The sequence below is a fragment of the Strix uralensis genome, chromosome 11 (assembly GCF_047716275.1).
Source record: "Strix uralensis isolate ZFMK-TIS-50842 chromosome 11, bStrUra1, whole genome shotgun sequence".
In the NCBI taxonomy this organism is placed as follows: Eukaryota; Metazoa; Chordata; class Aves; order Strigiformes; family Strigidae; genus Strix; species Strix uralensis.
The window spans coordinates 7,028,077-7,052,856 of NC_133982.1; the positions used below are offsets into that span (position 1 = coordinate 7,028,077).

At 37.0% G+C, this 24,780-nt stretch overlaps 1 protein-coding gene and 1 long non-coding RNA gene across 6 annotated transcripts in view; one reads left to right on the forward strand and one right to left on the reverse strand.

The window, feature by feature from the left end:
* Positions 1-12,965, forward strand: part of VPS13C (vacuolar protein sorting 13 homolog C) — a 97,773-nt gene extending 84,808 nt beyond the window's left edge. For 3 of the 5 annotated variants that reach the window (XM_074880756.1, XM_074880757.1, XM_074880758.1), the window contains 4 exons: positions 4,891-4,982; positions 6,262-6,385; positions 6,646-6,729; positions 11,270-12,965. In XM_074880756.1, coding sequence (XP_074736857.1) covers positions 4,891-4,982; positions 6,262-6,385; positions 6,646-6,729; positions 11,270-11,371 — 402 coding nt within the window. In that variant the 3' untranslated portion in view covers positions 11,372-12,965. Of the gene's footprint in view, positions 1-167; positions 2,168-4,890; positions 4,983-6,261; positions 6,386-6,645; positions 6,730-11,269 lie in introns of those variants that run through there. The other 2 variants (XM_074880759.1, XM_074880760.1) reach the window with 2 other exon arrangements.
* The window catches only part of LOC141948393 (uncharacterized), a 57,473-nt gene continuing 36,681 nt past the window's right edge, over positions 3,989-24,780 (reverse strand). Inside the window, exon 2 of the long non-coding RNA XR_012630451.1 lies at positions 3,989-4,225. This is a non-coding gene — a long non-coding RNA (uncharacterized LOC141948393). The remainder of the gene's footprint in view (positions 4,226-24,780) is intronic.

Genomic DNA, 24,780 nt, shown 5'->3' on the forward strand with positions numbered 1-24,780 from the left:
AACTTACGTTAAAATGCTTATTTTTTTGCTAAAAAGTTAGAGTAAAATAACTGTCTACATTAACATTTTAAGACCAAAACTTGAATATTGCTACTGCCTTTTAATCCTTATTTCCTATTCTATTTCTAATGTTTTTCTTCTTTCTCTTTCTCTCCTGGCATACGCAGCAGGAACTGGAATAATGGAGTAAACATTTTCCATATTTCTTCTGTATTTCTGTCATGGTCTTTTATTTGCCTTAAGTATTTAGATTAAGGGCATGATTGCATTTAACATGTCCTCTCCCCTTCATTCAATATCCTTTCTGTGTAGCAGTTGAATAAAGCAGTGTTTCATGGTGTCCAGGCTAATAGAACAAATTTGAATAACCATCTTCAGTAAGATTAGATGAGTGACATGAGAGAGATGGGGAGGGTTTGTTTCCTGTATATTTGTTTTTCCAAGGATGTTTAGCTCCTTAAAAATGTCAACAACAGAAGGCACTTGGAAAAAAAAAAAATCATGGTAGGGTAGATGCTGAGTTCATTCATTTATTAGTATTCTCCTAGAGCTAAGACTATGGATTAAGGGAGAACACAACATTTTGATACTTGTGCAAAATTGAAAATAGTGGTATTGAATGGAATTTTCTTCTGTGAAAATGCTTATAATTTCATGAGAATGCTTATTTCATGTTCAGTCAATTCAAAACCTGGAAAGTCAGATTTGATGTCTTGCACACCATGTCTCTAGCTCATGCAATGAGGCTTAGAAGTATAGAACGTGTTTCGTTAAACGTAAATGCACAGGCTGTATAGCTGGAGAAATCAAAGAACAAATAGGGCAACTCTAGGAGAATTGTTTTTCAAGGAATAAGTTCTCATGAGTTTTAATCTTTGCATAAGGAGTGTTTGCAGTTGATGAGGTTTACTAGAACAGGTAATGAATGCCTTTGGCTTTGTTAGTCTTTGCGTTTTAATATGCAGGTATTGCTGCCTGATCTGGTAAGGAGATTGTCTTCTAACCCCAGCACTTAGGGTCTGACATGATGCAATTCATACATTATTCAATGTCTATGGTGTTACTTTGTTTCATTTCCCAGTTAAAGCATGGAGCTTTATAAAGAATGCAGAACACTTCATGAATAATTGAGACAGGGTGGTGAGACAGTGTTGTGTAGCAGAGAGAATACTGTGCTAGGTTTCAAGAAACTGCAGATTCTATTTCTGGTTGAGTCGCTGTTCTGCTTTGTAAATTTGCACTGGTTCTTTCATTTCCATGTAAAATAAGAATGAGTTGAACTTATTTAAAGTGCTCTAGTATTCTCAAAAATTAAAAGCTTTTGATACAGATGCCTGAATTTTAAGAGGATACAGATCATGGAGTAATTTGCATCAAGTGTAACCCCTTTTTTACATAATGCTACCACCATTGTGCTGACGTTGATCAGGTGTATTGAGAATAGCTCTGAGAAATATGGCATCTCTTAGGCACAGAGCTCAGTGGGAAATCTTACTTTAATAACATATTGCATGTAAAATCTAAAAATACTATCAGGATTGTTTCTGAAGTTATGAGAAACAGGCTTTCTCTCCAAAGCTTTGAGTTTAGAGGAGCATACTTATGAATAAATCTGTTTAAATATGTGGCATGTCTCATTTCTGCATATCCACCAAAAGGATTCAGAAGATGGATTTGCAGCCTTTGAATTGCAGTCTTACATGGCAGTGGGTTTTGTATTTCTTTACTTTTTACTTGTTTTTAGAATAGCTATGGTTCAGGTATTAAATGTGAGTTCATATTTTGATTTTAGTCATATGCTGCCATCTTTCTTCTGATGTTTTGAAGAGACTTTGAGATAAGCAGTCTTTCTGGCATTTTTTTTTCCTTTCATGTATGTTTTACAGTTTCAGAAATTTTTAAGATGGTCAGAAAGTGATATTTTTTTATAGAAGATGTGGATCCTATATTTTTGGTTGCTGGAAAATGTGAATTAAAATATTTTTCAAAAACATCACATCACTAGGGTGCAAATCCATGAAAACGCTATGCTGTTGATTTAAACTCTGGAATATTAATCCACTTTTGAGCTTAAAGGATTTTTGGGGTCAGTTGCAATGTATGATGATGTTTTAAGACATTTGTTGAACTTTTAAATATACGAAAATAAAATGCACATATAAACAAATGTTGAAGGCTTTTTGATTCTGATGTAAGCTGAGTTGACAAAAGATCTTTCCATTTTAGTTACTTAAACAATATAGAGTTCTTAGCCTGCATGGTTGTTCACAGCCAGATAAATATGGAGTCAAGTTTAGCTGCTGTTGTCATCTTACCAGTTTTATAGATCCAGTTATGGAAATACAGAAGAAAATGTATCTTTACAAGGAATAGCTAAAAACATACTGAATTTTTAGTCCTCTTTCCTTAATTTGTTCTCTCTAGTTTGTCAGAAACAACTTGAGAAATTTAGTGTTATACAGAGGCTGAATTCCACAGTAACAGCTGTAAAATGAACTGAAGGTCATCTTATTTTGCTATGAAGAGCATCAAACCAATTTTGGGGCATCCAGTTGCAGGCACTTGCTAAATGTTGATCTGAGCTGCATGCATTCTGCATCCAGGCAGAGCATGTATGGCCTTCATTCTTCCTTAGGTTTCTTCACATTCCTATACAGGAGCTTCACATTTTCTGTTAAAACAGATTGTATGATTAAAAAAGGCTGTTGTATTGGCTTAGAGAGTACAAAGCGTGCATTGACATTATATCTATATAACTGTCTTTGCTAATTTTTACTAATTAAACATTATTTACAAGTGGAATGTGTAGTTTGTCAAGATGTTTTGCACTGATTTAATGTTATTGGTAGAGAGTAGAGTAGATGTTTGAGATGCCTGTACTGTAGGTTAAATTTCAGCATCCGTTGATTTCTCTGTGGTGACCGTTGAAAGCTCTTGATCTTAGCAATAAATGGTAAATTTTACTTTGTGACCTAGGAAGACTGTAGTGCCTGAGTTTCTGTAAAATCCTCTATTGATGACGACTGTAATTCTTAAATAGAAAGAGCTTATGGTTGTCAGAGAACATAACTAGGTTAGTGACCCTGACCAGGCTTTTGTGACTATTGTGCTGGAGCCCTGTGTGTGTTAGAAGCTTCTTGAGTATAAATGGACTCCAGATGCTTTCGCTGGCTATAGAGTCTTGGGGCAAAGTCCTCGGTGCGCACATCCTTTTTCTGACACTTTTTTCCAAGGTTGAGACTATATGATAGAACTGCTCTACTATTACCAGTATTGCTGGCTTCTAAACATTGTCTAGCTGCTTATTCGTAACTTCACAGAATTCCAACATCAGTGGCGCTTTGATTTGTAGATTCAGAGACGTGAAATGATTGAAGTATAGGAATGTATGTGTTGCATATTAAAACTATACTTAGCTTTGCAGTCCAAAAATAAATGCAGAACTAGCTTTAAACCTGATGTGTATATGCTGTGTTTCAGTTTTTTCATGCTAAGAGTTTCCATCTTTAAATGTAACAATGTATGGCTTCCACAAAGAGAATGGTAAGCAAGGGTATTTTAGGGTCTTCTGTTGAAGTGTTCTGCTGGTCATTGATTTTAGATAAGATGTGTGTGATATGACACTGCACTGTGGTAGGTTTGCTACCCAGAGAATTCATGGTCTCTGCATGTAATACAACCTGTGTACAGATAAGGTTCTTCAGTAACAATTACATCTATACCATGTACATGAGAATTACAGTCAGAACACGAATTCTAGCAACCTTACAGCTACTAAATATATAGAGGATTATAACAGAAAACATGTCTTTAATTCCAGTAGACCACTTCTGCCTTGAAAACTAACATTCATTCAAACTAGTAACCCAAGTACTTTCACCTGTAACACGTAGTTAATGTGTTGTATTAGTTAATCAAGCAGGAGGCAAAGTAGGGTGGACAGAAACAGATTGCCTGCTCTCTGACAAATTCATAGCAGGAGAAACAGTAGTTGGCACAGATTTATTCTCATACCCAGTTTGAGGTTGGGTTCCCATTGTTAGTACACGATTCATTTCACCATTTTATCTTTTTCTATACAATGTTTTGATGTGTATCCATTTCCTTCTGTGATTCTTGTTGCCTTTAAGCCAGTGTTATTGTGAGCTTGATTTAGGGGTGACTCTGAGATTGTCTTCCATGCTGCTCTTTGTTGTTGATGGAATATTGTAAACCTGGTGACATGCTGTAGAAGATATTATACTTCAGTTAAACAGCGAGTACAGAATAGGAAATCTGAAAACTAAGTAATTGAAAAATTAATAAAGAACTGAAAAAAAGATAGCTAGGAAGCACTCAGTACTTTATTTTGAAACTTTAACCTCTGTATTCATAGTTTGTCACTTGAGTTGCAGATGTCAAACAGAAACGTGATGAGTAATTTGATCTACACTTTCATATACCTTCTTATTTTGGATGTTGAATAGGCATGTCCATTCAATGCTTCAGAAGCCTGATCTTGAGGTGCATTGAGCATTTGTAACTTGATAGTTTATTTCTAAGTGTCTGGGTCATGTGCTGCAGTCTTTTAAAGGTACTGTTGCAGGATTTTCACTCTTGAATCAAGTCTGCAGCATGGGGTGTAACAGAATGAATGTTACTAAACAATTATTAGCACAGAAAGGAAATGAAAGGTGAAGAAATAGTCTGATACTGCAGTGTCAGTGTTCCACTTTTGAGTGGAATGGATCAGATCTTTCGGTGACTCAGCTTCAGGAGTGAGAACACTGTGAGAGCCTGCCTTTAAAGAACCAGTTCAATGAGGTAACTTTTTAAAAGGCTTTTGAATTGAAAACACTGCTTTGAGTTTTCTTTTTATAGCCCCAAAATTATTTTCTATTCGTGTTTCAGAAATTGCACATCAGAAGGCTGGAAAAAGAGAGCTATCGATACCACTGTGCCCTTCCAAGAGGCAGAAGAGCAAACCTTATTGTTACCAATAGGTATGAAGTTTTGAAGGCTTTCTAAGGGCTTGTCTTGGTTTCAACTTGGGGATTAGACATGTAGGCTACATCTAAACTGATTGCTAGTCTCTGCATATGTATTTTCCTTATCCATTTTCTTCTTGATTCTTTTATAATTTGTTTTCTTTACGGAAAATGGGGTATGGTAATGATGTATGTCAATACTAGATACTGATTTAGGAAGACAGTTTACTCTGAGGTCAGTGACCCTTTCATCATACTGGAGGGAAATATTATTGTTTCTAATTTTTCAAATTAGCTTGTGATAAGTGTTTGCAGTCAAACCAACATTTTGATAATGCACATGTTTATAGTCTTAAAGGATACTGTAAATGGAGTCCTAAATTTTTGTACAAGAATGAAAATTAGTATTAAATTCATCAGAGAATTTTTAGAATTCAGAATGTTACTAGTCTTGGATATGCAGTTTGAGGATGCAGAACTTTCTAAATACCTTTAGATCATGCAAAGGAACCCATGGATTATGATCTCCACATCCCAAATTTCACCAGTTTCCACCTTGCCTGAGTGTATGAGATAGGCTCATCCATAATGAGCCTACAGGAGGCATCCTACCATGTTTGTTTTATGATGACTAGCACATTGTTCTGTAATGGCTACATTGTTCATGCTAGGGCTGAACAAGTTTTTTCAAGATACTGACAAAGCCCTTTGCAGCTTCAGATAAATTTGCACTTCTCTCCTTATCTCAATTCTTCTCCACATACATAAAAGTTCTAGTTTAACTCCATTCAAAACTGCCATCTGTTTTTGTCTGAGTGTGCTAGCTGACGTTGGAGCTTTGAAGTAATTGAAGGGGCAGCTAGCTAGCAACTGTAAACAGTAGCAACTGATCATCTGTCAGTCTGGTAGTAATTGTGTCACTGTGTAGGTAGTATGTAGCTGTTTGACTGCCTTCATCTAGTAGAGTCTGGCTTTGAGGAGCTGGTTTGAATTAACTGATGACCCTCTGGTATCCAATTCTAGTAAAATGTTTTGATTTGGAGGGCTGGGTGGGTTTTGATTCAGTTGGTTTGCACATACTATGTGATATCATAGATCATCTATGAGTCTTAAGGACAAACTGATTATCTCAGAATATATATTAAGGAAATATGGTTCCACTGCGACCGACTGGATACTTTTATTCACATAGAACATGCCTTCTCAAACAGATTTTCTTCATTGTGTTTTGTTTTTCTGGCAAGGTTCTAGTCGCAGGGGGAAACTGAGTATTAACTTTTTTTCTTCTGAACAGGAGAGTGATATATGTAAAAGAAGTGGAAATCTTAGGCCATCTAACAACAGAGTGGGATTACTTATTTGAAGACTTTACACGCTGTCCCTCCTATGAAGGAAATGTTTTAAAAATAACTGTTTTGGTAAGAAAAGCATGCAAACTTTTTTTAATTAACACTATTTAGAGGTCCAAACATGCTCTTAACTTATTTATAGTTCTAACTGCTAACTGTGGGACTATGAGAGAGGATTTACTTAAGATTTCTTGAAAGTGTGAGTTGCGTTGGACAGAGGCCACATTGAAATGTAACCTGAAGTTGACATTGAAGTCATTGAAGTATCAGATTCTGCATTCTTGTTTTGTGAGTCACCTGAAGTACATTTTTGTTCCCCTCTGCAACAGGATCAAAGGATGTTCCAAAGGAAGGACATTACAGGTCATGAATGCATAAAGGCAGTTCAGCTTCAGGATGAAACTTCAGCAAGGGTATAGTCTTTTTTTGTCTTTTTTTTTTCCTATCATCTCCTTTCTTTATGCTACTGTTAACAGTTGTTGAAACTCAGCATGTAAAAAAGCTGATAATATTCAGAGACCAATTATAGAATAGGCTGCTGTGCCTGAGGACTGTTTACCATACTTTCATGTTGAAAAATGAGTTTAACCAGGAGAATGATGAAACAAGATAGTTTAAAGCATTCAGGAGAGTATATGCAATAATAATTTAAGGTTGAAGTTGCATGAAGTCTAATGTCTTCTATATTAAAACTTCCCAAACGGAAAATAATTCACAGAATCTTTCAGGTTGGAAAAGACCCTTGGGATCATCGAGTCCAACCATCAGCCCTACTCTACAAAGTTGTCCCCTACACCATATCCCCCGACATCTCATCTAAATGACCCTTAAACACATCCAGGGATGGGGACTCCACCACTTCCCTGGGCAGCCTATTCCACTGTCTGACCACTCTTTCTGTGAAAAATTTTTTCCTAATGTCCACTCTGAACCTCCCCTGTTGCAGTTTAAAGCCATTCCCTCTTGTTCTGTCACTAATTCCCTGTGAGAAGAGACCAGCACTGACCTCTCTACAATGTCCTTTCAGGCAGTTGTAGAGGGTGATGAGGTCTCCCCTCAGCCTTCTCTTCCTCAAACTGAACAGTCCCAGCTCCTTCAATCGCTCATCATAGGATTTATTCTCCAGGCCCTTCACCAGCTTTGTTGCCCTTCTCTGGACTTGCTCCAGCACCTCGATATCTCTCTTGTATTAAGGTGCCCAAAACTGGACACAATACTCCAGGTGTGGCCTCACCAGTGCAGAGTACAGGGGGACTATCACCTCCCTACTTCTGCTGGTCACACTATTTCTAATACAAGCCAGGATGCTGTTGGCTTTCTTGGCCACCTGGGCACACTGCTGGCTCATGTTCAGCTGCTTGTCAATTAGAACCCCCAGATCCTTTCTTCTAGACAGCTCTCTAGCAACACCTCCCCAAGGCTGTAGCCATGCATGGCGTTGTTGTGGCCCAAGTGCAGGACCTGGCACTTGGCCTTTTTGAAGCTCATCCCATTAATGTTGGCCCACCAATCCAATCTATCCAAGTCTCTCTGTAGTGCCTCCCTGTCCTCATGCAGATCGACGCTTCCACTTAACTTGGTGTCATCAGCAAATTTACTGATGATACACTCTATGTCCTTACCAAGATCATCAATAAAGATGTTAAACAGAAATAGTCCCAGCACCGAGCCCTGAGGAACACGACTTGTGACTGGCCACCAGCTGGATTTAACCCCATTGACCACCACTCTCTGGGACTGTCCATCCAGCCAGTGCTTGATCCAGCAGATCATATGCTCATCCAGACCATGAGCAGCCAGTTTTTCTGTGAGAATTCTATGGGGAACTGTGTCAAATGTTTTTCGAAAATCCAGGTAGACAATATCCACAGCTTTTCCCTTGTCCAAAAGTCAGGTCATCTTGTCATAGAAGGAGATCAGGTTTGTCAAGCAGGACCTGCCTTTCATAAACCCATGCTGACTAGACCTGATCCCCTGGTTGTCCATTATATGACTTTTAATGGCACTCAAGATGACCTGCTCCATGACCTTCCCTGGTACTGAGGTCAGACTAACAGGTCTGTAGTTTCCTGGATCTTCCTTTCTGCCTTTCTTGTACATGGGTGTTTACATTTGCTACCCTCCAGTCCAACGGGACCTCCCCAGTTAGCCATGACTTCAGGTAAATCATGGAAAGCAGCTTGGTGATACTGAAAGTACTAGGTAAAATTCATTATGGTCTCTAGGATTCAATATACCTCTGAATTCTGCTAGCTCTTCATTATTTCAAGATCACTGGACCAACCCAATAAGCGTACCTTGTATGAAAAGGCTTACTTAGATTCCTCCCAACTCCCACCCTCCCCCCTCCCCCCACCTGGGTTTTCTATCATTAATCTCTAAATGTTTGTTCATATTGATGCTGGAGAGGCTGATTTATTTTGGGTGCTTTTGTTCTGTGGATGGGTGGGTCTCATAGCTAATTCACGTAAGCTGAACTAACAATTTGTATAATTCCAGGATATGTCAACAGTAGAAAGATTTACCTGGGAAATCATGTGTCTTAACTGTAGTTTTGTATCAGATGATGAGAGAGGAGGAGTTCTACCTGATACCAAAAGTTAAATCAGTTAGATCCACAGGATCTTGGAAGGAAACTTGAAATTGTAGTTCCAGTAAATAGCAAGTCAGCAGCTAGAATCAGAATAGGAGCCCAATTGCTTCTATTAAATTGATTGAACCTTCTGAAAGAAGGGGTTAGACCAAGAAGGAAAAAAGAATTGCTATCATTTTGAAGCTTTTTATCTACTGGAAGAGTCTATATTGTTTCTTTACTGTCTCTTGTCCAAAGAAAAAGTTCCTTCAGCTTTTTCTTGCAGCATGTCTTCCAAATCACGCTTTTGGTTAACTACTTTAAATCCTTTTAGTTTGTCTGTAACTTAGTGTCATGGTCAAAGCTGGAACATTGTACAAAACATGCAGGCCACACCAGAAGGATATTTCCTTGTTTTTAATTCTCTTTTTTCTGTTATTGCCTAACTGCATGTTCCTTTACTAGTGTTTATGCTGGTATGTAGACATCGAAAATAAATTTTTCTGTCCTGAAGTGCAGCACTACCCAATTACCTTCTGTGGGTTTCTGTTTCTTGAGTTTATCAGTAGTACTCTTCATTTTGCCATCTCACTTCTTTGCCTAGATCCCAATTGTAAAAATATACCAATTTGATAGGAAGACACATAAAAAGTATGCCTCACAAATAATTGTCACTTCTGTGAAGGCTTCTGTTGTGACCTCTGTATGTGCATGAAACATGTATCTCTAAGATCAGGTTAAGTTTATCTGTGGCTTCCTTGTTCTTTGTCTCCCCTAAAAAGCAAACAGGGGTTTTAGGTTTGTCCTTCTTTTAGTCCTCTGAATCTTTCTCCAGCCTCCATGAGTTATCTGAAATCCATAAATGTTTTAAATACTTCAGGTACATCTGATGCATGTTGCCCATCCAGCTTAGCTTATTCTTTAATGTTCATTGTTGTATAAACGAGTTTTATTGAAATCATGGATAAAAAAAGCCCTTACAAGCATTTCAAACCCTCAGCTTTCACTAAATGCTGGAATTACTCAAGTAAAATCAGTGACCATCCAAGCTACCCCAGTACATTTTGTTTTGGTTCCCTGCCCTGCCCCCATCCCCCACCCCCCAGCATTTATGCATATCACATTGACACTAATTTTCTCAGACTAGAGGTGTATCGCTGTGTTAATGCTATGTATGTACATTTTATGCATGATGTACAATATGTTTAATGTTAGACAGTTGAGACATGGGTTTTATTTTAACTATTAGATTGTTTGAGTTCAGGAATTAAATAAAAATGACTGGCTTAGTTGCACTGCTTTGTTCAGTTAAGTTATTTCTAATTTTAGAATTATTGTTGGGTTCTATTTTAATTTATCCTTTTGTGGATTTCAACTAACTATCCAGTTTGAGAGTGCTTTTCGTTGTAAATATTTTCAAAAGTGTCTGCTGTCATTTACGTCTTCTCTTAATTATTGTGAATGATTCTTCTATATTTCCAGATAATGATAATGCAAACCTCCTGGTTGTTTGACCTGAACATAGTCTGCTTCTGAGGCTCTTTACCTCAGACTGAATCTAGTAGTTGTAGGCTCTCAGTACTTTCCTATTCATTTTACAAGAGAAAAAATGGCTTAATTTGATCTGATACTAAATTTTCCTCAAAAGACCTTATTCTTACAGCGTTTAAGCTTTCGCTAAAAATGATGTGTAGCAACAGAAAGAGGATGTCAGGAGTTGACGCGTACTGATTAATGGATCTAGTATGTTGCAGTACTTAATCAGTATATTTATTTAAGAGACCTTTGATGCCATAATATTGAAAATTCATCAAAGGCAGAAGGAATGCATCCTTACATTTGTGTTAGGGAATATTATTTTTGTGAAATAGCTATGTAAATGCTAACTGCTGTTTTACAGTGTATGTGTGTTAATAGTACAGGCTGTAGTTCCCAGCTGTGTAGGCTGACTGGACATGAGTTTCATGCTGGATCTGTAAATGGACTGACTTTGAAAGCCTCCAGAGCATAGTATTGGAAAGGTCATTTGCTTATCTGTTTAAAATTAGATCACTTTTATTGGGGTGCTGCCTGAGGACAGTTTATCTAGTTAAGTGTAAATGACATTAATATTACTACTCAAAAAATCAGAGTAGATTGATAATATCACTGATGCTTTTTCTGGGTTGAATATTACACATATGAATCAGAAGCTATGTATCTAACTTAAACTAGCCAGTGAGTGTGTTGGTTTTAATGTTTGTGGAATTAGCTTTTTTTAGTATTTTTATTTGCGGAATATATTTATTTACGGAATGTATTTATTTAATGTTTTTTATTTACAGAAGAAAAGTGCAGATTGTGTGCTTTAATTTTCTTTCTTTCAATATGTTGCTTTACAGAGGATTTGTTGTGCCATTCAGGAAGCCCAGGCAACAAGAAAACAACAAAAGTTGGTGAAGCAGGCATCCTTGCAGTTGAAGAAACCACAAACGCTATCTTGATAATGACAGGATTTGTTGCGTTTGACCTTTAATGTGCAATTTTATCCCTAAAATTGATTAGAAGCAACATGGAAACATTGTGCAGAAAGTAAAGGTAAAATATCTGAGGTCTTCCTTCAAAGTTAACAGCCATAAACACTTTATTTTAAGAAGCTATGCTTTTTAAAACTATGGATTTCATTATTCTAAAAAACACATTTAAAAAATCAGAACTTTTGCAAAAATATTTTCCCACTCTGAAATTTTCTGCCCTTTTTCATGTCAGGAGATCTTATTAAATGTATTCTAAAATAAAGTGGTTATCTGACTTGCACTCTGTTTTACAAACAGGTTGTAGTACTTGTGGTTCTAGAGTTTTGCAAAAACTTGTGTTACTGATTGAAAGTAATTTAAAACTCCTTCTATTTTAGGCAGCATCCTCTTTAAATTTTGAAAGAAGTGTACACAATTTAGCTACTATAGTTTCATCCCTGTCTGTTTAATATTTGAAAATACTGCACTGGAACAACATAAGAATGAGTATGTATGAAAGAAATAGGCTATTGTTGTCTGGAAGTGCTTACTTTGGAATGTTGTCACATGCTGTAAATGAAAATCTGCACTTTAAAAAATATCATTCACCTGTAATGTTTCTGTCTTTGGTTTTGGTTGTATCACTGTAGCTTAAAGACTTCTCCAGAAGGTACAGCGCACTGGTTTTAGACAGCATTGTATGTCAAAAGCTTAAATCAAAGTAATTAGCTTTCCATATTTCAGTGTATAGTTACTCCACAGGAAGAGTGCCATCTCATTAAGCTAAAAGTCACTTCTAATACAATATTTTTGTTGCAGTTTCTCTTCCTGAAGACTGTTAGCATTCAGTTTAGCAAGATATTTAAGCACATTTAAAGTATATGCCTAGTTCTTAATGGTATGAATAATCCCACAAACTTCATTGAGACAAGTTCTGTTCTTAATACTAGGCACATACGTAAGTAACTGTCTGGGTCAAGGGCTATATGAGCAAACAGATTTGAGTTCAGTGATCAATGAAGAGCTCTTGCTGTCCGTCTTTGGCTCTCAAATAAGATATAAAGTGTCCTTGCAAATACTTACTGGTGAAAATGTGCTCTTTCCAACTTCACTTGGAAAGAATGATTTTGGTTTTTTATTTAATTTCGTACTAGATAATAACTATAGATACAAACACAATGAATAAAAATGGCAATATTCTTGACAGATCTATTCAGTAAGTGGAGCAATCATGCGAACTAGGCCTGGATTTTTAAACTCTCTTTATACTTAAGGGCTGATTCTATAAATGTATTCTTAACCTGTACCTGTGATCTCACTAAAACTAAAAAGCGTAAGATCTTTGAAGGTAAGCTTCCAAACACCATCTGAGAGCATCGGTAGAAATGATTCTTTTGCTATTGTGTGCACATGGCTATTAATCTGATTTGATATGATGGAAAAAATGTGGTACAACCTTTCATTCTGTGATATCGCCTATTTTCTAGAAATCCCTGCTCAAATGTTAACTAAATTAGCTGTCTATGTATTTCAAGTCTGTGTTTAAAAAAAAAAAAAGACAATAAATTTTTATATGCAATTATTTGCGCTATGATTTTAAACGTTGTTGCTTCTAAAGTAAGGCCTGGATGGGTGTTTAGTCCTTGCAACTGTTTTCTGTCTTCTGCTTGAGCTGTAGCCTCCTTTCTGAAACTTTCTCAATCCTTTCTGTCCTGCCCTCTCTCCCCCAGCATGCTCAGTGTAGATCTAGTTCAACCTAGTAACCATTTTAAAGGACAGTAGCAGAAAATAATAAAATCAAACTGTCTCATGTTAAAAACATGTTAACATGCTTTTGCTTATGATTTTTAGAACCATCTCATGCTTTAAAAACTAAAAAAAGAGAAAGACATGAGAACTTTTGGAATAGATAATAGGTATATGTAGTTCTTCACAGGGTGGTGCTATCAATTCCACTTAACTGTGGGGGTTTTTTAGGGAGTATTTTACTTTGATAATTCTCATTGAATTTCTGTCCGATCTGGAGACTAGTAAGTCTTCACATGCTGAAATGTTGTATTTTGGAAATACAGTCAGCTTCTTTACTAATTTATTAAATGAGCTTGGTCCATTTTGCTGTTAACTGTTCAGAGGTATTTTCAGGATCTCTTGCAATAGGAATTTTAATTGGATTTTATTCAGACTTTTTCCTCTCAAAGGCACCCTATATTAATTAAGTTTACTACTACCAGTCATTCTCTACAGAATTACAATAAGCCAAACACTTAAAACTACTTAAGTGAAGCTTTAAAAGAAGCAAATACCACCACTGCCGCCCCCAACATACAAAACCACTCAGATTGTGGTATCTCCATCCTCATAGATATTAACAACCTGAGTAGACATGGTCCTGGACAACTTGCTGTAACTGACTATGGTTGGACCATGCAATCTCAAGAGATATCTTCCAACCCCAGCTGTTCTGCGATTCTTTTGCAATAAGAAATCTGAAATACCCATGTCTCTTCCAAAAAAGAAAGGAAACCCCCAAAGATGTGAGGTTCTGTTTCCCGGGTTGGTTTAAATTTTAACCATCAAAACAACTTTACACCTTTCACCATCATGTTTAACCGTTTTCTCAAAACTTGCAGAGTCTGAAGAATGGCATATTATAAACAGTGAATAGGGAGTGTTTTAGTAGTAAGAGATTAAATAGTTTTAGAGGGGATTAATTGTGAAGTTGAAGGAGAGGATAAATTAAGTAATTCAGCTTAACAATCAAGGTACCAATATTTTTATTTAATTGCTGGCAGTAAATATGCTTTTTTTTGTAGCAGAGAAACAGTGATTACACTAGGCATATTCTCATCGTGGTCTTTGGTTGAGAACAAGGATTATTTATATAACAGGCTCTTGGGTCACTCTGAAAATTAAAATGATTTAATTTTAAAAGTGAAAACTGACTCGTGCAACCTTTTGAAACTATCTAGCATCTGTTTGACAAAATAATTCTTTCAACAGTTTATAAAATTGCATTTAGTCGAACCTGTGTGTGAAGACTTAAATTGGAATAGATGCCAGTGGACTGACCACTTCAAAAGAAATCTTAATATAAGAAACAAGTGGAGGGATTTGAGAATCAACATATACAACTTCAGTTTCCATGGGAGAAATCAAAGCTTTAGTCTCTTTATTAAAATTTCCTGGGCAAAGGTGGGCTTTTGAGGGAGAAGGCAATTATCATAAACATACAATGCCACCAGCATATGAAGGGCAGATTGAAGGAAAAAAAAATTATTAGGTGTCTAGATGTAAAATAAAATTTGTCCAAGTATATGAATATTGTTCAGTTTAATGATCCTTATGTAATTCTCTTCCTTGGATTACGGATTTCATTTGCATAATCACTAAGTAGCAATGATGCAAATTCACAGATCTCCAGACTTCAGCATTTGTTATCTCTGTGCTGCAATTTGCTCCTGTTTTGGAGTTTTCAAGATGTTTGTCAGCAAGTAAGATGGTAGCTTAATCTAGTCACCTGACTTGTCTGAAGGAGAAAAGCTTAAATATGAAAGGAGGAATAACTCTAAAAGGAAAGAGTTGACCTATTCAAAGGAACATGTGAATTTAAAACTTGATTGTATCCTCACCCTTCCTACAGGTCACCAAGTAAACTCCTACTCTATTCTTTGTCATTTATTTTAGAGTGCAAATGTTCACTGTCTATCCTGATCGGGTTTTCATATTTGCATTGGGGCAGGGCGGCAAGGAAGACATCTGTAAAATCGCTAATTCTTTAGCAGAAAAAGCTGGTAAAATAGCTAATTTGATATATTGAAATCCTGATACAAATTCCTTTTACATCAGTAACTGGAAAGATACCTCATCTGTTTATGAAGACAAGCTGTGCTACTTTGAAAACAATAACTGTGTTGAATTTTAACAAGGAAAATAAATTTTTGTTTGGTTTTCAGTCAGGGAGGCAGAGCTATTCTCAGACACTTTACTGGAGTCAGCAGCTGGAACACTGGAAATTCTCTTTACTGATAATATGAGAAGGCTCAGATTCCAGTGTTCATCTTGTGTGTGTGTGTGTCCATGTTGTTTCTAGATTGCTGCTTATCAAAGGTAAGCACCGTAAGGATGTATTATTCTGAAAAATGCTTGTCCAGAAGAGAGTTGAAAAATAGGGAAGCTGCATATACACTGTATATTGTAGCGTACTTCTAGGGATTTGAAACGTTTCCCCATCAGGTATGATATAAAATTCCTCTCATATATAATCAAAGCTTTATAGGTAAATCATTGAGCTGTGCAGGTCCTCGTCTCTGTTCTGATAAATGCGACCCTGAATCTGCCCTTGATTTAGTTGATGTATGAGGACTGTATAATGCTTATAAAGCTTCCTCTTGTGTTTACTGTTGTCTTCGCCTCTGGCTGTGCTTTCCATTTCCCTGCTGAAAAGAAGTTTGCTGTTGACTTTTAAAGAGCTATGACGTTGCACTAAGATGATCTTAAGGAGTCCAAAAAGACTTCTGCAACTGATCCCATGGAATTGTTGCAGATTAATTATCATTAAAAGCAGCACAGTTAGTATCTAAAAGTCAGTAACTTACACTTAAGCAACCCAGCTTTAGATCTCATCCTGTCTTCAAAGGTATATAAACAATAACAAGAGAAAACAAATGTTTAGTATAATGACGTTCTGACAAGCCTATTCGGGAGCAATTGTACAATTGTTTTTAAATTAGAATAGTATCAGTAAGCTTATCGTGGTGAAGGTCCTGGAGAAACTTTTCTTTTAAATTTAAACCCGTTAGCTATCTTTTTTTTCTGTACACGGTTAAGACATTCTTCACACTTCAACAGAGCACACCAACCTTGAGTAATTGATTACTGATGCTGATAAGCATCAAAAGAGTAGACATTCTCTAAGTTTTTGTGGAATATTAAAAATAAAACATCATATTACTTAACTTTGAGTTAATCGCAAAGATTTTTAAAGTTTGACTCACTGTAGTATGGCAGAAATCTATGTGTGAAATTTGATAGATGAATATGTGTCTAGGTTGCAAATGATGAGATGCTACTGTAAATTGTTGTTTCAGTAGTTACCCACAAGGTGGGGGAATGAATCTTTGTATTCTATTGCTATTGTCTTAGAGCTTTTCTGCCTACCCTCCTCCTGCCTGGATGCCATACTGTTAAAATCATCTAGTTGATATGGTCAATGCAGAGCATAGACCATATAAATCAGTGGCTGTCAAAAGTTTTGCAAACTGGATCCAAGCCTAGAGTTCTGGAAGTGTTGAAAAAATATACTGTGATGATGGTTCACTTGTTATTTCTTACTTGTATATAGTGTTATAGGAATTGGTGCAGATTTCCATGGGTACAGATTTCTTTAGTGGGTAACATTTTAAAGTAAAAACCTTTCTGTGTGGTTTTACTCAAGTGCTCATTCTGCTAATGCTACTGTTGAATTGTAGAAATTGATCTGAAGATGGCTGTGTAACAGACAGTGTCATATAAGGTATGTCCTGTTTTTCTTCTGTGTATCTAATAAATTCAGAGAGATCTAAGGCAGCCCAAGAAACCATCGCAGAACTGTTTGACAGGATTGTGTACTTTTTCTTTGCACTGTCTAGCTAAAGTTAATAAAAATCTTAATTTTTCTAAACTGGAGAGATTATGGTAGATATTATACATATTTCAAATAGTACTTTAAAAATTACCTAAGACTAATATTTGCATACACAGTGAAAATTAAAAAATAAACAATATTATTCTGTGTTTGGGTCATAACTGCCACTTCTTACTTTTAGAGACTGCCATACAAGCTGCTGCTAAAGCGAGCTAGTCTTCACTCAGCTTCTATAGTTCAGTTGTAGGAGCCGTTATTACACTTGTGAGCTGCCTGGAGTGTGCACAATGTCATGTATGTTCCTTCGCAGCATGTAACAACTGCATAACTGTATTAGCCTATTTGGTCTTTTGTGTCTGTATTGTTGGTTGCAAGTGTCCTTTTCTTTGTCTGCTTTTAGGAGCCTTTCCAATTCCTACTTTCTAAAGGTTTTCTTGCCAATTCTATGGAAAAGAAATACCTAAACCAGGAAGTAGGTAAGGCTAAGTTGGCTGTATCTTTTTACTGGCAAAAAATATCTAATAAGAGAAAAATCTTGGTGGGAGGGCATATGAGAGAAAAGACAATCTTCACTATATGGGAATTAAACATTTTAAATCAGGTTATTTCTGGTATCATCAGGCTGCTCAGTTCTTCCTGCCATCCCTCACAATTTCCTAACCCTGTGACATCCAGGGCTTGCAGGCAGGGGCTGAGAACTGATGAGAAGAAAGGAAAGAGGGAGAGAAGGCACTTGCTTACTGCCAGCACTTGCAACAAGATTGCTGCCTTACTCCTTTCCTAGTCTCTGCCTAGCTACTCTCATCCTATCCAGGAGAATACTAGACCATGTGACTTTCCATGTCCCATCTAGTATATTCTGTATAGCCAGCAAGTATTGTTTATTCTATAGCCAGCATGGATTGGTTTTTTTAGTTCCCAATTTGGCCTTTGTATTCTTGGAATTCTGCTAGACATTGTGTCCTGGGTTAATATCTAGGCCTTTTCAGGGGAAGCTTTATGGCTTCCACTGGCATGAAGGGCAAACTGAGCTGGCTGTGGTGGCACTGACACACTTCAGATATGCTGAGTAACAAATTCTGGATGGGCTCGTATTTCTTTCTAGTCTTTTCTGTGGCATCTGCCTGACTAATTTAGAGGTATTTGAAGGGCTTAGAAGCTTAGAAGAAAGGAAGAATGGGGAATAAGAAGTGGAATGGAGATACCTGGATAGGCCAGGAAACGTGAGAATCGTGTTCTGACTCTAGTAGTTACTCCCTGTGATCTGTAGACACAAAGTTTAAAATCCTAATATAACTTAGCTGTCATAACATTTGTATTTGCTCATAAGAAGTTCTTTAAAAGTTTTCTTAGCCTGAGTTAATACTAATTTTTATCATAGATAAGAGTACATGGAGGATTTCTTCAAGTTTCCTCTGTACATGTCTCATAACATGTTCTTCCTCTAATAGTTGTTTTATTTCTATTTGCACATTTGCAGCTTTAAATATTAATTGTACCTGTATATAGGGCACATATTCTTAATGTTGAAAGATTATCTGTTTCAAGTCTTCAGAATTCTATGCATATGTCCTTGAAAGTAGATATAACACATGTGGAAGTACTCACAGGGTGTCATGGTTTAACCCCAGCCCACAACTAAGCACCACACAGCTGCTCTCTCACTCCCCCTACGGCAGGATAGAGGAGAGAATTGGAAGAGTAAAAGTGAGAAAACTCGTGGGTTGAGATAAAGCAAATCAAGCAAAAGCCATGAATGCAAGCAAAGCAAAACAAGAAATTCATTCATCACTTCCCATCGGCAGGCAGGTGTTCAGCTGTCTCCAGGAAAGCAGGGTTCAATCATGTGTAACAGTTATTTGCCAAGATAAATGCCATAACTTCAAATGTACCCCTACCATCATCCTCTTCCCCAGCTTTATATGCTGAGCATGATGGTATATGGTATGGAACATCCCTTTGGTCAGCTGGGGTCAGCTGTCCCAGCTGTGTCCCCTCCCAAATCTTTGTGCATCCCAGCCTACTTGCTGGTGGGGTGAGGAGCAGAAGAGGCCTTGACTCTGTATAAGCACTGCTTAGCAGTAAGGAAAACATCCCTGTATTATCACCACGGTTTCCAGCACAAATCCAAAACATAGCCCCATACTAGCTACTATGAAGAAAATTGTCTCCATCCCAGCCAAAGCCAGCACACAGGGCTACTAACATTATTGCTTTTGGGGGTTTTTTTCTGAGTACAAAACTTTGTTTCCAGAGTTAACCATCTATTCTTTTGTATGCCTTCCTACACATGGAGGCGCATGTAGGAGCCCTCCCTAATCTAGGGAGTTAAGCAAGTTTGTAGAGTTGGGAAATACATAACTTAGCTGAAAGTGCATTTAGGGCCATGTTTTCAAATAATGAGCATTAAACAATATGGCTGAAGTGATATTAAAGCCAGTTAGACAGTTTTATCAATGCTGCAGTTCTGGCAGGAGGCACTGATATTCATCATGGGTCTGCCTTACCTCTGTTTCAGTCCTTCAGTGGACCATGGCACATAGAACAGGCCATTGTGTGACAATATGAAGCATTTAGCAACAATATTGGGTTGTGATGTTCAAAGGCAGTCCAAGCCGCTCATTCCTGGGTTTGTGCCATGCCCTCAATTGAGTAAATCCAACTGTCTGTCAAACCAAACTCTAAATCAGATCAGGAAATTCGTGTGGCTTAACACCAGTGGAACCTGTCAGTGGTGGGACTGAGCAGTTGGAAGAAGTAGTGAGATTGCCACCAAATGATTTGTAGCATCAAATCACAGACTTAGCCTAAGTAGTTCGTTTTGTGCTAGCTCTTGTGACATGTCATGCTTATGTACCTCAGAATGAGAACTTAAAGATTTTAAAGGTTATTTCTGTTCTTAAGCAGAAGGTATACACAATTTATCTACCTTGCTACAGCTTTTGGGGAAACTACTTAATTATCCATATGCTTTAGAATTTTGGTTACTGCAATACAGTAGTTAAGTCAACAACACATCAACAGTCTTCCTCTTCTGTTTTGATCATTCACATCAGTCAAGGCACGTATGCACCAAATGATTGCTTTTCTCTGGTTTGGTTCAGCAAAATAGAAGGCAGCCTTACATTTCTCACCTTGGCAAAAGTTGCACCAATATTCATGGATCGCTACATGATATATGTATATGGTGTACACCACTGTGTGGTTACAATTCAGTAGACATTAGTGTGATTGAAACAGCCTATATTTGATTAATCAGAGGACAGCCATAGAACACTTTTGTGCTCTAGCTGTTCTTCAGCTCCTTGTAACCTGTAGGAAACATAGATGTTGTTTGTTCAAATACAGACTGCTTGTAAATTCAAATGAGTGGTATGATTTAATGTTGGGAAGAAACTAAAGCAGTAGCAATTGTCTTAAACTTTGAGATCAAACAAACAATGGAAGGGTGCGAAATATACATGTTAAATATTCCTCTCTGCCTATATATTAAGTACCGTGATACCAACACCTAAGCACAATCAACAAAATTATCCAGAGTGAATTAGTTTAGTAAAGGCATATTTCACTTCTCCTATGCTGGATTAATTTTCTGCCAGGTTAACAGTCAGCTGAGTACCTAGAGAGGGGAAGGAAAGGGAAAGAAGGGGAGTAAATGTTCCCTTTTGATGAGGGCAAGCTGTTAGGTTGGCTCAGCTTCATCCCAAAAGTTAGCAGTGCTGAAGAGTAAGTTGAAATTTTGTAATTCAAACTGCATGCTAAAGATGTGGAGTTTCATTTGAACTAAGCTTTTAATTGAAAAAGTACAGCTTTCCACAATGTTTCCATTTTTGTTGTCACTGAAGAAATAAGTACTAGAAAATAAATTTTAAAAATATTTTTAAAATACTCTGGTTTTGAAGTGTTAGTGTTGTCTGATGTGAGGTGTTATTGTTGGGGTGGCTTCATTGCCTTTGTTCTTTTCTATCTGCTGAGGTCTGTGACCTGTTTCTGGGGCAGATGAATAATGCTCACATTGGCAGAGTGGAGTCAACAAAATGCCCCAACACCAGAGGCAAGAAACAAAGAAGGGAGTGTGGAACTCTAGCAGAGAGGCTGTTGGCAGGCAGGCAATTGATTAATCCACCAACAGATACACAAGTGTGTGACATTTTCAAAGGCCTAGGCCAGATGAGCAACAAGTAGGCAGTTAAACCTCCAAATCCTTCCAATGACATTAGTCAAACAGATGCCAGTGTGCAATAAATAGGACATGATTTAGGATTCAGTTACCAGCGTACCTAGTGAAGACAAATTGAAATAAAAGCTTTGCAGGATGGAGTCCATCAAAGGTGTGAGCATACCTACACGCTTGGGATCAGGGCAGCTATCCACTTGCCAGGATATTATAGTGCTTTCCAAGGAGTTTTGGGAAGAAAGACGTCTTAACATTTCAAGTTTATAAATATACAACAAAAATGGTGTGAGAGCACAGCATGTGTCTGAACTGGGGCCACCTGAATTTCTAGCAGTTCAATCAAGAGACTTATTGAGCATTTTCAGTGGAACCTGAAATAGATTCAGTTCACAAGATAAAAAGCAATACAGGGCAGAATAGTAGCATTGCCCTTTCCACACAGATGAATGTTTCTACTATCAGTTTTTCTTAAGAAAACATGCTTCTTTTTAAGGATCCAGGTGGAGATCATAGCATAAGTGAATGAATGCTTAATATATTATTCAGGTGTTCCACCAGGCCTATTCTATTACAGGTAATAAGGGCTTGGCAATAAAGTCTTCAGGGGGAATGCATTTCCATTTTGGGAAAACCTTTATAATTAAGACCATTACAAACAGTACTTTTAGCATTCAGCTGGGACTAAAATGGGGGGGGGGGGGGGGGGGGGGGGGGGCAAAATAAAGCAGCCCAATATAGTCTTGCATTTCTTCAATAAAGTTACAGTAAGTGCTGTAAGAGTGCATCATAGAGGAAATTAATGTTGAAACTTCTAAATGTTAAGAGTGTTGAAGGTGCTATATGCTAGTGAGTACTACTTTGTATGGTCTGTATTAGAGCATAGTGATACTGTTAGATATGAAATTAAGAGTTTCATGTCTTCTACAATCTTATCAGCTTGCACAAGCTAAGTGGCATACAAGATGAGTTAGCTGAGACCTCCAAAGAAATGCTGACAAGAATAGTCTATTATGGAGCATAAAACCCACTTTCTGCTTGGAACATGGAAATGCCATGAGAGTAGCAGACTTCTGCAAAAAAAGTATGGAAGTGATGGTCATTTAAAGGTATCTTAGCCACTTGATAAGCAATACTGTAGTCAGTGATCAAAATAATTTAAAGTTTCCTTTCACAGCTGGTTCACTAAGGCATTTGCTTTTCACTGAGAAAGGATGAGCTGGGGATTGCAATGCTAGTTTGGAGTGTTGTGCAGTTACTTACATTGTCACAGACTTCTAGTGTGTCTTGCAGCAGAATTCTTATGTGCCTTTTAAAGCCACACCCTTAAACACTCGAGTTACTCATCTGGAAAATAGAATTGCAGTGCTTTTGTAACTGACTGGTATTTGATGTTTAAAATTGTTAAGTAATCAAATGTAATTGTGTAAATACTGTTAACTGAAGTTAGATCTCTGTTCAGGTGATTCTGTGCATTGACAGTGCAAGTATGTCAGTAACAACATATGGTAGCCATTTCGTGGTCCTTTGATGTTTCATAAACATCAGAAAATATTAATCCCTTTACACACATTCATTTTTGCTGATGCATGTAATCTAAAGCATGCCAAATAAATTCTGTCTATCTCTTTGTACACCTTGCCCTTCACTTCTGTAACAATTACTTGGAGCGTTCCTGTGGAGCACTGAAAAAGACAATAATTGCTGAACAATATTTTAATCAAAACATATAGGTTCACTGAAATCTTAAAAATTGCTGGGTTATGTCAAACTTGACTTAATTTTTTATTCTTTACAAGAAATTGGTTTAAAGACAGACGGATCCTTTACTGTCCAGACCGCCTACTCACTGCTTGATGAGATCTAGTTCCCTATTATGGCAGCACACAAATTTGGAAATGTTGGTTTTTGAAATGTGAGTCATTTCAATCCTAGTGAAAACAAATGTTTAAAACTTAAGAATTTTTTGCAAAATTGAATGAATGCGTTGAGCCAGAACTCTCTGAGAGTGCACACAAATAAAACACGCTGGCTTGTTAGCCTTCTGAATAATGTTACGCAAAAAAAGTTTAGGAAAGAGAGTTATTGTTGAATTTTCATAAATGGAATATTTTGTTAATGGAAAGGAAAGCAGATTAATTAAAAGAATAAATATGTACACACATACTGACTTGAAGGAGTGTGCTCAGATTCAGTTAAAAACTGAAATCAGAACAAGAGACTTCTTTCTCCCTCTTCTTCCCTCGGCTAAGAATAGTAACATGGTGGTTAGAGCACCAGTCTCCAACATTCCAGGTAACCATATGCTGATGAAACTTTTTTCTTTCTTTGACTGTATCATGAAACCTTCAAAACTTAGTGTTTTTGCCATAATGGCTGATGAGGGGGAAAGTGAAAAAGGTAGTAGTGGATCAGGAAATCAGATTTTCTCACAGCTGTGAATCTAAACTGGGTTTTAAATTCAACTTGGTGCTGTTATGTTGTCTTATTAAGCCTTAGGAAAAAAATTTGTCTGCTGAGTACATCAGTCTTCTCATGATAGTGTGGAATGGAGAACACAAGACAATGCTGAATTTTCCTCAAGATATCAGTATTCTAGAGAGGTTGGAGCTATATTTCTCCTGTGTGGGTGTTTGAGCATTTGAATTGGCCATCTGTAGGGACAGCAAACTGCTTAAACTTTTTCTTCTTTGTGAGATATTTCTATAACAGTCTGAGAATTAAACCAGAGTTCTAATCTACAGAGGAAATTCAGATAGCTAGCCGTTCCTTTTTACAAAAGATATAATGCTTATCTGGAGAATTTTCCTAAGAACTTTAGAAGGATTGTAAATAAAAGCAGTGAATATTTTTAGATTATATTTAAATTCAGAAGTATTTACTTCGTGCATTCTGAAGTCTACATTGACTTAGTTAAAATCATAGCTCTACGGTAATAAGTAAATTCCTCAAAGATTTTCAACAAAGTTTAAAAAAGCCTTAAACTTTGAAAAAAGAAAAACTAGCTGGTCTGTGTGTTTTACTTGTTTCCATCTCCACTATCGTCAGTGCTGGACCAGAGAGCACTGTTTATAATACCTCTAATCTGATTCTACTTGCTGAAATTCACTTTCTAAGGTATTTATTTCATGTATGCTATAAGAAAATTGCCTTTTGCTCTGATTAGGCATAGATTTCCCAAGACTCTTATTTCTAGTTCACAATGAATCTTACAGCATTTGTCTCATGTAGGGTTTCGACAGATAGGTGCTCATTAGTGAGTCTTCATGATGTTTAAAAGCTCAATAGCTTGCATAGCCGCTGGTTGACTTAAGTTCAAAAATTTTCAGGAAAGACCCTCAATTACAAAGACTTTGGCTTCTGACAGTTCAGTATCTATCTCAGTTTTCTCTTTCTTTCCAAAGAGACAATGATTGAAGATTTGCTCTAAACATAACATAAATGATCAATGGTAGCTGACAGTTGCCATTGTTTGTTTGTCCAAACAGGTTATTATGTGCAGGAAAGTCTGAACAATTAGTCCTGGGTTCAGCTCTCCTTTGGGCTGAAGCTAATTTTATACACAGTGTTTATCTTTCTCGTTGACCACATAGAAAAGTG